Genomic DNA, 15557 nt, shown 5'->3' on the forward strand with positions numbered 1-15557 from the left:
ATTTTTTTTTAAAGTAATACTTAATCTTTTCCTTCGTGGTAAAGCAAAGTAAGAAATTAACTGCTTAGGGGCACCTGGGTGGCTCAGTCGTTAAGCATCTGCCTACGGCTCAGGTCATGACCCCAGGGTCTTTCTGGTTGTTCAGGGTGCAATCACAAAGCCAATCTAGGGTCTTTCATAAAAACTGGCCATACCCTTGGACTGTTCCAAATGTTTGGGTGCCTCCCAAAGGAAGTTGTCCCTTCCAGACTATTGCCTAATGAACACATTGTAAAACATCAGTTGATACATTGGGGTGTCAGGTCCCACACTTGACACCAGGGATGGAATGTTAGCATTAAATAAGCATAACTTTGGCAGTTAACCCAAATGTAATTTTCCCTGAAGTAACAATGAGCTCCTGAATTTACAAGCTGCAACACTGATTCTGACAATTTCATTTGGTTTCTGCCAAAATCTAATTTGATACCACACCAACTTGGTTTCTGTGTATACTAGGAACTTAGTTTTAATCTTGTCAGGCTGACCAGGATCGTGAGTCTCCTAGATGATTACAGATCATGCTCTACTCCAGGGGAACAGGGCATCAATTCCCAAATGATCCCAGGAATTTTCACATTATGTGTCAGGGTCATCTATGTCTTCCCAAATAAATTGCCCAAACTCCAGTCAACTTGTTTTATGATCCAACCCTAAATTGTCACTAGCATTTTAAACCGACTCCATGCTGTTTGGAAGCAACAACTCTGGGACCCTCTGCTTGCTATATTAAATTATTTTTAAAATCAGGCATTCCTTTCCCACATCTCACTGAGGAGCTGGCCATAGTTCTCACAGCCAACAGGAGTTGGTAGCCAGCAAGTGTCAGGTCATTGTGTTACCTTCATCCTTTCCATTTTCTTGGTCTCACATCCAAAACTGTTATATAATCCCACTGATGCCACCAATCGAAAGGAAGAATGTAGAGGACTGTCTACAGTGATCGGACTCAAACATGTAACTGTTAACTAAACTTTGTTTAAAATTGGCAAAGATACACCAGAGATTTTTTTTGGTAACAGCAAGTCGACACAGGAGAAATACTGGTGGTTGGTGTCAGCTAATACAGCTCCCTCAATTTCCCTCAGTCCAGTGGATATTGCTCACTGGTGGGCTCATATGCCAGGAGCTTGCACAGACTTGTATCATGAAGTCTGACAGGTTACCCAAACTTTCTGGGCTTTTCTATGTACCCCAGTCATATGAGCAAAACACTCCTGGCCCTGATCTTTATGTGCCATTGCCTCGTGAACTTATCAAATACAACTTAAATCTGGGTATAAAAGGCCTCTTTATCTATTCCCTTAGGTGACTACCCCTTTTGGGGTTTCATTGTTGGAGTGTGCCCTCCATGTAACTTTCCACTACACTTGGATGGCCACATATTTACAAATATCTAAGGGTCTGTATAAGGATTAGGCTAGTTTAATGTGACCCTAGAGAGCAAAAACAGCATCAATGGCCAAAAGCTTTGGGGTAGTTTACATTGGTTCAATATATATTATTATTTTTATTTATTTTTTTTTTTTATTTTTTTTTTTTGATTTTTTATTTATTTATTTGAGAGAGAGAGAATGAGAGAGAGCACATGAGAGTGGGGAGGGGCAGAGGGAGAAGCAGACTCCCTGCTGAGCAGGGAGCCTGATGCGGGACTCGATCCCAGAACTCCAGGATCATGACCTGAGCCGAAGGCAGTCGCTTAACCGACTGAGCCACCCAGGCGCCCCGATATATTATTATTTTTAAAAAGATTTTATTTGAGAGACAGAGAGAGCAAAGCAGGGGGAAGTGCAGAGGGAGAGGGACAAGCAGACTCCCCACTGAGCAGGGAGCCAGATGCAGGGCTCAGGCTTGATCCCAGGACTCTGAGATCATGACCTGAGCTGAAGTCAGATGCTTAACCGACTCAGCCACTCAGGCACCCTGGTTCAATATATTTTAAAACTGATTTCTTATGTATAGTATCTTATTTAATTTTGCACTCCCAGGGTCTGGACTATAGTAAGCACTCCATACTATTATTAGATGAATGACTAAATTTCTAACAAGAGACATTTAAAAGTAATGGGCTGCTCTAAAAGGCATTAAATTCTCTAATACGGAAGCCAAAAGTAGAAAATAATTTATTAGAGACAGAAGAGAGAATTTATGTATCAGTAAGAAAATAACCCAAGCGATTTCTAAATTCCCTAACAGCTTTGATAATCTACTCTAATAACAGAACATTATATTCATCATAGATAAATTTTTTTAAATGGATACTTGTGATAGGAGCCCCAGGAGGATAATCCCCGAAAGGCGACTTAAATCTGTCCCTCATCAGACATGTATCAATTTTTTCCTTCTCTTAGGAAAGCTGATGGGTTTAAAAGACATGATTATGGTCTTCTGTGCTCAAAGTATCTGGATCGCTTTAACAAAAGAAGGCTGCCTATCTGCATTGCAAGAGAACAGTACCTTTATAACATTAATGTCTCTTGGTTTAGAAATCCTGTTTCCTTAGATAAATATTTCTATGAAAACACAGTAAATTTGTCATTTCTCCTAATCCCTTCGAGGGAGAGTGTGCCAAGTGGTAAATCCACCCCTAACCCCACGCCCATGGCACACAAAAAGAAGTAAAGGCTTAAGGCTTTTCCAGGTATCTCTCATTTTGTGTAACCCGTAATTACCTAACATATACAAACAAATGGGTTCAAATCCGGGTCTTGACTGAATATCTGACATTTTCTTTTACAAGTATGTTTCATTATCTAGAGCTCCCAAGTCACCTCCTATCAGAGACACTATATTGTATGTATGTATGTATCTATCTGATCAGTTGACTCTATTTAGCATTTAGTGAATGTTGAATATGCCTTAAGCAAAGCAGGATCTACTTCATTTGTTGAGAACAAATGACCATACTCTTCAGCACGTACAAAGCTGTTGGTTTATTCAGCTGCAGAGCTGGGGAAAGGCTTCCTTTCGGAATGAATAGCAAAAATGCTTCAGGAGCAAGGCACTTTTATATACACACACAGAGAAAAAGAAACATATTATGGTTACATAAACATCAATATATTTTAATTTTCAGACCTCCCTACCTCTTCCCACCTTCCCCTTAAGGAAAAAAAAAAAAAGGGAAACAGGTTTTTATAACATTTAAAAAACCCAATTTCACAGAACATCTCTACATAGGAACAGTTTCTGATACATTCAATTACACTAACAGTATGGTATGTTTTCAGTTCAGTAATTTTCCATTCACAAGTATCTTTCCTACCTACTACAGGTCCCTCTTTTTCCCTCAAGACATGACAACTAAGGCTCAGCAGAAATTCTCATTGGATTATAAACATTCTTCTCTCTCCTTGAAGTTGCTATACATGTAGAGAATTTGTGATTCCATTAATGCTTCCATTTTTTTGATGCCACATCATATACAGCACTTAATTATGGAGAACAGGAAAAAAGTAAAAGTAAAATGAAAGGATATAGGATCTTTAACAATCTATTTTCTGATTCCTTTTAGATGCCCCGTCAACCAGGATCACACACACAGGTTTCACTCTAGTGTAGGTGTGTGAAAAGATTTATTGGTCCCATGAATCTTCTTTTATGTATGATTTCTATGTTTTGACTCATTTCAATAAATGCAGCAAGATTCATTTATAAGGGTACATACTCTTCCTTGTTGAGCTAGAAGAAAATCTAAAGCTAATCCATGTAGAAAAACAATGCTGCTAAAAACTCCAACTTCTGATTGTATTAGGCTGAGATTTTCTGTAGTGCTAAGTTCTTTAAAGTTAGAAGAGTTCCTGAAAAGTTTGCAATGGATGTAAACAGTGCATAAAGTACTGCTGAGAACATTATGCAGATGAAATATTTTAATTCATTAGCAGTTAATATTGAAAGCATAAATGCTTTTAATCCTTTCCCATTGGTCTTTTAAAATGTGATCTGCTCTTGACCAAAGTCTGAATGCCCAGATGCAGGAAACCTATTCCCCGCAGAACAGGTGTCTGTTTAACCCCTGGTTACAATTTTTAGGCCAGTGTAGCTAGAGACAGCCTGGTGGGAGTTTAATGTATAAAGGTTTATACTGTAGCTGCAGGTACTGTAATAGGCCTGAAGCAGTGCAGCCTTGGTTTGAAACTTCACTCCCTCCCCTCCAAAATAGGAACCCTAAAGGGTGCCATATATAGGCCTATCTGTATAAAAGCTGGGAGATAAATTCATAGCCCCATCATTTTCTTTTGTCTAAGGAATTCCAATTAATGCAACTATCTCATAGAAATTGTTAGAAAAGAGTATGCTCAGAGAGGTGTTATTGAGAATAGCTAAGTTCCCTCTTCCCCACTGGCTATTCTGAAGGTTAGGTAGGGACCTACTACTTCTTCCTTCCCGTTCACAATGAAATATCTGGTTAAGAGTCCATTCAGAAAGGCAGAATAAATTGGGCGGGTGGCGGAGGGGGAGAACTGAGTGTGGACAACAGTCAACTAAACTTTTGTAATATGGTCCCTTTTGTCTAATTTTCTACTCAAGCTTTCATTTTATCCACAGGGTCTGTCAAAGGGCATGATCACCACGCATTTTTTGTAGCTGAGTTATGGTACCACTGTACTTGGTAGTACTTAAGGGCTTGTTAGGACAGGGTATGGTTTGGTTGAGAAGGCATTTGCTTTTCAACTATGGCGTGTGTGACTTTGTACTTCCTTCTCAGTTAGCAATATGAGAGATAGCAGAACAAATGGTGGGTCTTTAGAGTGATGCGGTTAGGAGTTTGTTAACTGCCTTCTGGAAGTCAGTATACGAGTAGGTAGTGTTGATGGGTTCAGTGCGGGTTGTTTCCTTAACTGTTTTAGTTAACCAGCCACAGCAACAACCAGAAACACATGAATTAGGGATCTGTTTTAGGTATTCAGGTATGGGAGTGGCTCTACTCAATGTCCGGCTTAACTGTTTGGTGGCAAACTGCAGTGCTCCGTTTAGAGTGGCATGATCTCTAGAAAGCCGACTGGCATTTGTAAGGGGCCTTTGAAAAGGTGGGACTCCACAAGAAGCCAGAGGAGGCCATTCGGGAATTGGTTCCAGTTTGGGTACACAATGGGAGCAATGGGAGAGTCTTAGACCTATCTCCCGAAGTATATGGACTGGTGTGCTTGGATCCAAGAGTTTAGCATGATATAACCAGGAATTAGGATTTAAAGGTTTCCAAGTTGTAGAGTATTTTAAAAGGCACTTAACCTGCCAGGCAAGACTCTCAAGAGGTGTGAGGTTGGGCACCACAGGGTCTTCTTCTTCAGAGGAATCCCACTCTTGCCCAGAACTCTCATTTAGGTAGTTAGCACTTTCTTCTTCCTCACTTTCTGATTCTGATAAAGGGTCAGGAGAGGGATTTCTGGGACCCATTAGATTAGAAGCAGAAACCAGAAAAAGGTAACAATCTAAGCCAGCAAAATACTGACTAAAACTAGCAAATAGAAACAAAAGATGAAAAATCCTTCAACAAGATTAATTTGTCAGTCCATTACACACACACACAATATGCCTCTGGCTCATATCACTGTGCAGTTCTTCAAGATTATGTTGCATATTCTTCACTTACAAAGAAGACATCTCAGTTCTCAGGACCAGTTCAGTGTGTAAAAGTGTTAAGTCACTTACCAGTGGTACAGGTCAGAGTCTCTCCTTCAAATCCTGGCTACCCAAGAAGAGAAGGGGTCCTCATCTAGGCAAGCTGATTTTCTTAGCATGTTCTCAACTGGTCGTGATACTGTGAAGAGACACTTTATGTATTGTTTTGTTGGCAGGGATGTTATATCTACTTGGTAATAAAAGAAACAATGGTTGCCTTTCTTGTCCGCTGTTGGTGCAAATTTTCTTCAGGGAGATGGTGGGATGAGTTGTCAGGGACATCTGGTGTACACGGATCCGATGTTTTCCATAGGTGGTACAAATGCCCTTGGAAGCTGGTGACTTAGTTGTTGAACTATCTGGAAAGGTAGCTTTAACCTGTGAATGAGAAGACTAGAGAAATGATATTAAAGCTTGAAAGCAATGGGTAACATTACTGTCCTTCTAACTTTATATAGTATTTAAGAACACAGATGCTGAACATGAACACTTCCTGGGCTTTTCCATCTCTAGCTCATAGTCTTAGGCAGATTTTTCTACTGGGGATGACTCCTGGGAAGGAGAGCCTGGTGTCATTCTAATCATTTATTGGTACATATCTGGGTCAGTTTATTTATTTATTTATTTATTTATTTTTTTAAAGATTTTATTTATTTGAGAGAGAGAGAATAAGAGACAGAGAGCACGAGAGGGAGGAGGGTCAGAGGGAGAAGCAGACTCCCTGCCGAGCAGGGAGCCCGATGCGGGACTCGATCCCGGGACTCCAGGATCATGACCTGAGCCGAAGGCAGTCGCTTAACCAACTGAGCCACCCAGGCGCCCTGGATCAGTTTATTTTTTAGTACACTGTTCTAGCCCAGAAAATTACTTCTGCAAGAGCAGTTCCCTTATGCCCCAAACTCAATAGAGAGCTATAAAAGGTACTTTTTTCCCTTTAGATGTGCTTATTGGGATTAGTTTTAGGGGACCTGTTCTGGTTGTAGAGCTGCATGCGACTCTTGTTGGGACCCAAAGGTTGTGGTCATATAACCATACTCTATAGATATGAGAGAAGATGGCAGGTGTAAATTTTTTTTTTCTTCCAGGTGTAATTCTTAATATAGTAGAAATTACAATGAATGTAAACAGTTTAAACTCACAGTTAAAAGACACTCTGATTGGATTAAAAAAACAAAACAAGATTCAATAATATGCAATTAACAGAAGATACTTCAAAGCAAAAAGACATAGAAAGGCAAAAAAATAAAAGAACGAAAAAAGATGTATCAGGCAACTGTGGACCAAAATAAAGCTGAGATAGCAATCTTAATACCCAACAAAAAAGATTTCAAGTCAAAACATATAAGGGACAAAGATGGACAATAATATCAGTAAAAGGAACGGAATAAAATTATATAGTACTCATCATAAATGTTTATGATCCTGCAAGCACATCCTCAAAATTTCTCAAGTAACAATGGACAGAACTATATAAGCAGGAGATATAAGAAGCCTGAAAACAATCAAAATATTAATATACTTTAGGTATTTTATCAGTAGTCAGAACTCTATACCAAACTGAATAGATGTTTGAGAGTGCACATATACACACATGAAAATAGATCATGTATTAGGTTATAAAGTATAACCAGTTGTAAAGGGTCTATTTCGTTCAGACTAAATTCTCTGACCAAAATGCAATAAAGGTGAATATTAAAAGATAGTTAAAAGTAATCCTATGTTGGGAAGCTAAATAACTCATGGGTTAAAATGGAAATTATAAAGGATGTTAAATACTAAAACCGAATAATATAAACCATACAAAGCAAAATTTGTGGGACATGGGAAACACGTACCTGAAAGAAAATTATAGCTTTGAATACACTGACGAGAAAATGAAGAAGTTTAAATATCTACAAGTTAAGCATTCAATTCAAAATAATGGAAAAGAGCAACAGCAAAATAAGCAGGAAGGAAATAAAGGCAGAAATGAAATAGCATATGAGAATAGAAAAGACTGACAAAACTAAAAGATGGTTTTTGTGAAAATATGAATAAGAAAAATGAACTAGTGAAACTTACTGAGAGACTTAACAACACAAAAAGAGATTAAAAATAAAAAAACAGAGGACGGGGGCACCTGGGTGGCTCAGTGGTTAAGCGCCTGCCTTCGGCTCAGGTCATGGTCCCAGGGTCCTGGGATTGAGCCCCACATCGGGCTCCCTGCTCCGCGGGAGGCCTGCTTCTCCCTCTCCCACTCCCCCTGCTTGTGTTCCCTCTCTCGCTGTATCTCTCTCTGTCAAAAAAAAAAAAATCTTAAAAAAAACCCAGAGGACGTCTGGGTGGCTAAGTTGGTTAAGCGTCTGCCTTTGGCTTAGGTCATGATCCCAGGCTTCTGGGATCAAGTCCCGCATTGGGCTCCTTGCTCGGTGGGGAGCCTGCTTCTCCCTCTGCCTGACGCTCTCCCCTGCTTGTGCTCTCTCTCTGACAAATAAATAATAAATAAATCTTAAAAAAAAAAAAAAACAAATATATACTAAATGTGAAAATCTAGGTGAAATGGCTGAATTCTGGAAGAAAATGCTAAAACTCACATAGGAAGAAGTAGATAACTTGAATAGAACAAACCAGTAAGTGTTAAAGAAAATGAAAAGGTACCAACCTCCTTTTAAAAGCACTAGGCCTATACGGTTTTATAAGTGAGTTCCACTAAAATTCCAAGGAAATTAACACCTATTTGTTTCGGAAAAAAGAAAAAAGCATATAAACTGACAAACTCCTTTTATAAGGATAATGAAATATTAATTCCAAACCTAAAGATGAACCAAATAAAAAAAGTACAGGCTCATTTCACTTGCAAAAATTCCAAATATTACCTAACAAAATCTAATAGATTAAAGAAAAAAAAGAATATGCTATCACATAGAACTTATCCCAGGGAAAGGAAGAATACCTCAACTTCAAAAAATTTATAAATATATGTCACCATGGTAAGAAAATAAAGCCAAAAAAACCCCAAACAAACGATTATTTTATCAACTGTGTATATTTAACCTTTCTTAGTTCCTTCAAAAACAAAACAAAATACTCTTACCAATCTAGGCAGAAAAGTTACCCTCTTAACTTGGTAAAGGTTATCATCAAAAACTTTCAGCAAATATAACCTGAATGAGAAATTTTAGATATATTCCCTCTAAAAATAAAATCAGATAAGGATAACCATGATGCCTGATATTGTCTGATGAGTACCAAAAGTCCTAATCAATATTATAAAAATAAGAATAAAATAAAAAAAAGAATAAATGACAGGTGTCAGAACTGGAAGAAAAGAGATATGGTCATCTAATTAAAAAAACTAACATAAACAATTAAAGCTAATAAAAGAGCTCAACGAAGTTCCTGGATTTAAGAATAATCTATGGATATTCATTATTATTTAGTATATACCACTTACTATTCTAGGAATTGCAAATGTTAACTCATTTAAAATTCTCCTAACAACCCTACAAGACAGGTACTTTTTTTTTTTTTTTAAAGATTTTATTTATTTATTCATGAGAGACAGAGACAGAGAGAGAGGCAATGGGAGAAGCAGGCTCCCAAGGAGCAGGGAGCCCGATGCGGGACTTGATCCCAGAACCCTGGAATCATGACCTGAGCCGAAGGCAGACACTTAACCATCTGAGCCACCCAGGCGCCCGACAGGTACTTTTTTAACTACCTCATTTTAAACATGAGGTTTAAGCTACCTGCCCAAGGCCATACCTCTACTACGTGACAGGATGTGGATTTGAACCCAGGAACTTTTAACTTCTACACAAGCAATACTAACTAAAAAAATGTATTACATATATACCCTTCACCACAGTGAGAAAAAAAAACAAAACAAAAAACCCAAACTAGGAAACTAGGATCTAGGAACTACTTAATAATATATAAGACCTCTATGAAAAATGTAAAATTCTAATAAAGGACATAAAGATGATTTAAAAATCTTGGATGGAACAAATGAATATTATAAAAAGTTTCTCCAAATTGATTTATACAATCCCAATATGAAAAGAATAAAATTGCACATGCAGCCAAACCAATGATTTAAACAGAAGAGTGAAGGGGGTTCTTGGCCTACAAGATATTAACACATACTACAAAAGTCACAGAAATTAAAAGAGGGTAGAGTTAGTGTATTGGAACAAATAGTCCAATCGAACAGAACAAAACTCAGAAATACAGCCATATGAAGTTTTGGAATGTAGTACAAAGTAAAGTTTGCAAATAAATCAAGGAGTAATGAAAGTATTTAGTACATAATATTGGTAAAGCTGGCTCATTACATGAAGAAAACCAATGTTTAGTGTTTATATATATATATAATTTATATATATATAATGCTACATACAAAGGAGGACTCACGTTGGATGAAAGACCTAAGTGATTATGGTAAACTATGAAGTTAAAGGAACATAATACATGAATATAGAGTATCATTGTGATGTGGGGCCAGGGAAACTTTTATTTTTATTATTATTATTTTAAGATTTTACTTATTTTAGAGATAGAGAGAGAGAGAGAGAAAGAGAGAGCATGAGTGTGGGGAGGGCAGGAGGAGCAGAGGGCGAGGGACAAGCAGACTCCACATTGAGCACAGAGCCCCACGTGTGGCTTGATCTCATCACCCCGAGATCATGACCTGAGCCGAAATCAAGAGTAGGCGGCCCAACTGACTGAGCCACCCAGACACCCCCCAGGAGACTTTTTTTTTTTTTTTTAAAGATTTTATTTATTTACTCATGAGAGACAGAGAGAGAGAGAGGCAGAGGGAGAAGCAGGCTCCCAAGGAGCAGGGAGCCCGATGCAGGACTCCATCCCAGGACGCTGGGATCATGACCTGAGCCGAAGGCAGACGCCCAACCAGCTGGGCCACCCAGGCGCCCCCCCCAGGAGACTTTTAAATGAAAAAACCATAAAGCACAAGACCAAAAAATGATGAATTCAATCACATCAAAATTATTTCTGGATTGAACTAAAGATATCAAGAACTAAGTTAACTACAAATCCACAACAAAAAGATAGCAACCTCAATAAAAAAAGGGCAAAGGACAAAAATATTCAATTTACAGAAGAGAAAATCAACCGGCCATTAGCCATATGATGAGTAAAGAGTTATCACATTATTCTATTTGGTAAAAATTAGAAAGCTGAAGACAATGCCAAGTGTTAGTGAGGAGACAAAGGAACAAGACCTGTAGGAACCAGTATTGCTGGTGATATAGTCTGGGGAAGAGAAATCTGGCTGTATCATTTGGCCAAACTATTTGCACATCTCATGATCCAGCAATTCTACTCTTGTGTATATATATAGTAAAGAAGTTCTCCATAAGACCAACATGTACTCTGAAGCTTCATCTTTGATGGTAAGGAATTAGAAGTATTGAAGGTTTCCATCACTGAAGGAGTGGATAAGCAAAATGTGGTAAAAGCACACTAGACGTATACGTCGCAACATGGATGTACTAAAGGCAGAACTCTAAATGAAAAAAGCAAAAACCAAAATATCAACATCCCATTTATGCCATTCTGTAGGAGTGATTTTCAAAATGAGTTAGTAAACATCTCTAGTTTCAAATACACACTGAATTGTGGTAATAACATTATATGGTATGGCTTCAGGTCAATACTCCTCTGAAGAACATTTCTCTGGCTTCTACACATTCTTTTTACTTAACTCTGTTCCCCAAAATGTCTGGCACATACTACGGCTTAGGATGTCTTTTGAAAGAAAATGAGAGAATGACAAAGGTCTGCTGTAAGTAACTATACAAGCATGTTCTATTTTTATTCTATGAAGATAAAAATTCCCAATTATATTCAGGTGATCGGGTAATATGTTGCACAAAGACAAATGAAAAAAATTTTAAAGCAGGATCAATATTGCTACATTTTTTACTAGATTCCATCTGCAAGATCATTATTGGGCTTTTCTTGTTATCGTGTTACTCAAAGCATTCTTTAAAAGGCCCACTCTACTTTTTTAGCAGAAATAAGACAAAGTCTCTTTGGGGGCACATGTAAATTCTAGAGTGAACCCATCACTGTTACTCCTTTATAATCCACATGTATAATTTTCCCACATCAAAACTGAATTAAACACAGCTATTCCATTTATTCCTATGTATAATTTACCTTTAAAGAATGATTTTACCATAATTTCAGAACTACATAGCCTTACCTTACAAAATCTTCAGTTTTGTTATATCTTCAACTAAACTAAATTTACCAAGGACAGGAAGAAATTTATTCCCAGGTATCACTTGTTCTTTTTTCCCACAAAACTAAAAGCAAAACTCAAGAAACAGGTGAGCTTTAAGGCAGTGAGACTAGAATGTTTAAGTTTAATATAGCACCTTTTTTTTTTACCAGCTTTGAGGTATGATTGATAAGTTGTATATATTTAACATGTACAATGTGATGTTTTGATACATGTATATATTGTGAAATGATTACTGCAAACAAGCTATTAATACAACCATTACCCCAGAGTTACCATTTTCTTGTGTGTGGTGAGAACACTTGAGATCTACTCTCAGCAAATTTCAGGTATACATACATTATTACTAACTATAGTCACCAGGTTGTACATTAGGTCTCCAGAATTTATAACTCCAAGTTTTTACTTTGTCCAACATCTCCCAATTTCCTCCAAGCCCCTGATAACTTCCATTCTACTCTGTTACTAGGAGTTTGATTTTTTTAGATTCCACCTATAAGCAGGATTATACGATATTTGCCTTTGTGTCTGACTTATTTCACTTAGCCGAATATCCTGTAGGCTGACCCATGTTGTAGCAAATAGGAGGATTTCCTTCCTTTTTAAGACTGAAGAGTATTCCATTATATATAAATCACATCTTCCATTGATGGGCACTTATGTTGTTTCCATATCTTGGCTACTATGACTAATGTTGCAATAAACACAGGGGTGCAGATACATCTTTTGAGATAGTGATTTCATTTCCTTTGGATATATACCTAGAAATAGGATTGCTGGACCACACTGGGATTTCTCTTTTTAATTTTTTGAGGAAACTCCAGACTGTTTTCTATATAATGGCTGTATCAATTTACATTCCCACCAACATGTATAAAGGTTCTCTTTTCTCCACATTCTAACACTTTTTATCTTTTGATTTTTTTTCTAATAGTCATCCTAACAGGTGTCAGGTGATATCTCATTGAGGTTTTGCTTTGCATTTCTCTGGCGATTAGTGATGTTGAGCACTTCTTCATATACTTGTTGGCTGTATGTCTTCTGTGGAAAAATGTCTATTCAGGTCTTTTGCTCATTTTTTAATTGGGTTTTTGCTTTTTTGCTATTGAATTGTAAGAGTTTCTTATATATTTTGGATACTAACCCCTTAAGGGAAATATAGTTTGCAAATATTTTCTCCCATTCCAAACGTTGCCTTTTCATTTTGTAATCCATCTTTTTATGTTCAAAAAATACTAAACAAAAACATGTTATTAAATCCTAAAAAAAGCTAATCAAAATAGTTAGGCTGACCTCTGGTGGCCAGATGCCTCATCCCTCAGTAACTGACAAAATGATACAAAGTCATCTCTCATTTGTGGAGAAATCACCAAATAAAATACAGTAAAGGAAATAATATTGTTAGAAACTTCACATTCAGAGGAACATAGGTAGCAGGGACCCAGGGCATAAAAAGAGCTGAGCAATTAAAGGCCACAAAATAAGAAAAATGTCTCCAAATGTTAGTTTGTTCTAATTTTTAGTTTGCCAATTTTACATGAAAAACAAATGGCATATACAGTGGTTCTCAAAATAAGAATCGTTTCACACTATCCAATAATGTAGTCACTGGCCCCATGTGTCTATGGAGCACCCAAAATGTGGCTAGTGTAAAATAACACCGAATTTCAAAGACTTAGTAGGGAAAAAAAGAGAATGTAAATCATTTCATTAATAATTTGCTGATTATATGTTGAAATAATAATATTTGGATATTTGGTTAATAAATTAATGCCCTTTCTAGCTTTCTCCACAGCTTTCCAGGCATTCTACATTTTATCTACAGTGAGATTATGCTAGCAGTATATCCTATAGATTCTTGGGCCTCTATGCTTTTGTTCCAGCTGATTAACCTAAAATACTCATCCTTTTTTGCCTTTTCAGAATTGGACCTCCTGGTAATTTTGAAATTATAGGCAACCCAAATGCTACCATATTCATTACTTTAACTAGCATTTGAATACTTACGTTGTATGTATAATATGAAGCAAGAGAATGGATGAATAAATTATCAAATATTCATAGAACAGAATACTATAGAAACCGTCTGTGCCTCAGTTTCCTCATCTTAAAAGAAGCTAGAAGTTACCTTACTGGGGCTGTTTGTAAGGACTGAATGAAGTAAAGTGCTTACAACAGTGTCTGGCAAATAAGGGTCCATAAGGTGTAAGTTAGTATTATGAAAGTATCCATATGAATAAACCTCAAAAACAATATTAATTGAAAAAAGCAAGTTGCAAAGGATTATTTTGTTTGCAAATGATGATTTATATAATGTTAGAACATGAAAACAACACAGTATATTTATTCAGAGACTTATTCATATGTCATTCATACATGAAACAGTTGAGTTCAGAAAAGCCGTTAATGCAGGAGAGAGAAGGTAATTCAAAAGGAAAAAGGTACAGAGATGTTCGTTTTCGTCTGATAGAATACCATTTTTTTTTTAAGTTTAAAGACCTAGTTCCTGCTCGAAGGCACTCCAAATTTCTTCATCTTTACCACCACCCTGAACACCACCCCCTGAGTTCTCCTTTGTTGAATACGTTGTCGTCATGCACCTTTGTAAACTAGGCCTCGAAAGCTGGTGCCTCTAGAGTAAGCTAGGTCTAAATTGAATCATGCCTCTCTTCGCAGCTCTTCCCAGACTGCCTCCCTCTTGCAGACCCTCCACCAGCCGAGGCCCTAAGGTTTAAAATGACAGAGGCCCGCTTCCACCAGGACACCTCGTAACGTCCCCCTCAGCAGATCGGGAACGTCCGCTTTCTCAGCGGAAGCCGGGACGCTGCCGAGCCTCCAGCACGCCCTCTTTCCCTTCTCGACGGATCTCCACACGAACCCTTACGCCCGGGATCCCCTGCTCCCCTTTAGCCGGAGCAGGGATTGTTCCCCTCAGCGGATTCCCTGTTCTCACCCATGGAGGATCCTTGCTTCTTTCTCGCCCCACGCCCAGCTGCACGACCCAGCTAGGTCTAGCACCACGAGCTCCGCCCGGACAGTAGCACCACGGCTCGGCAAGCAGACGAGCCGACGCCCCCTCCCCTTACAAACGCCACTTCCCACTCGGAAAACCGCGGCGCAGATCCTAAGCGCATGCGCCCAAACTGCCGTAATTCAGGGAGGGATCCATCTCTTCCCGCTCTCGCGGCAGTCTCGCGGTATTTCCTTCCCCCGCGGGAATTATTTGAACGCTCTGGCGGTAACTCCACCCTGGGTGCTCAGCTGCCTGCTGACCGGAACCCGCGGCGGCTCTGTAAACTTGACCTGCGGGCCGTAGGCACCCTGCAGCCCGGAGCGGACGGGGCTCGTCCCGGCCGGGTGCCGGCGCCATGGGGGCGGAGAAGAAGCTGCTGCCGGTTAAGGAGGCCTTTCAGCTGGCGCAGCAGCCGCACCAGAACCAGGCGAAGCTGGTGGTGGCGCTGAGCCGCACCTACCGCACGGTAAGCGCGGCCCCGGGCCTCGGCCGCCGCCCCTCGCCCTCCCCGGACCAGCGTCCCCCAGGGGCCTCCCGTGGCCCTCCGGACTCCAACCTTCCGAACCTCCCGACCCAGTTCGGAGAGGTCTGGAGACCTGCCCCAGGTCGCCCGGGCACCCCCTCTCCCCAGCGGCC

At 39.0% G+C, this 15557-nt stretch overlaps 2 protein-coding genes across 2 annotated transcripts in view; one reads left to right on the plus strand and one right to left on the minus strand.

Annotated features, from left to right (window-relative positions):
• Positions 1-2952: 2952 nt before the first annotated feature.
• On the minus strand, positions 2953-15033 carry DCAF16 (DDB1 and CUL4 associated factor 16). The gene is made up of 2 exons (XM_045881424.3): positions 14862-15033; positions 2953-6054 (listed from the first exon to the last, which is right to left on the minus strand). Exon 2 carries the CDS (start codon positions 5434-5436, stop codon positions 4786-4788), a length of 651 nt encoding a protein of 216 aa, XP_045737380.1. The 5' UTR covers positions 5437-6054; positions 14862-15033; the 3' UTR covers positions 2953-4785.
• Positions 15034-15053: 20 nt separating this feature from the next.
• Positions 15054-15557, plus strand: part of NCAPG (non-SMC condensin I complex subunit G) — a 53846-nt gene continuing 53342 nt past the window's right edge. Inside the window, exon 1 of the mRNA XM_064584329.1 lies at positions 15054-15387. Coding sequence (XP_064440399.1) covers positions 15277-15387 — 111 coding nt within the window. The 5' untranslated portion in view covers positions 15054-15276. The remainder of the gene's footprint in view (positions 15388-15557) is intronic.

Source organism: Mirounga angustirostris, unplaced genomic scaffold (genome assembly GCF_029215605.1).
Source record: "Mirounga angustirostris isolate CCGP_5_RB_7025 unplaced genomic scaffold, mMirAng1.0.hap1 SCAF_2, whole genome shotgun sequence".
NCBI lineage: Eukaryota > Metazoa > Chordata > Mammalia > Carnivora > Phocidae > Mirounga > Mirounga angustirostris.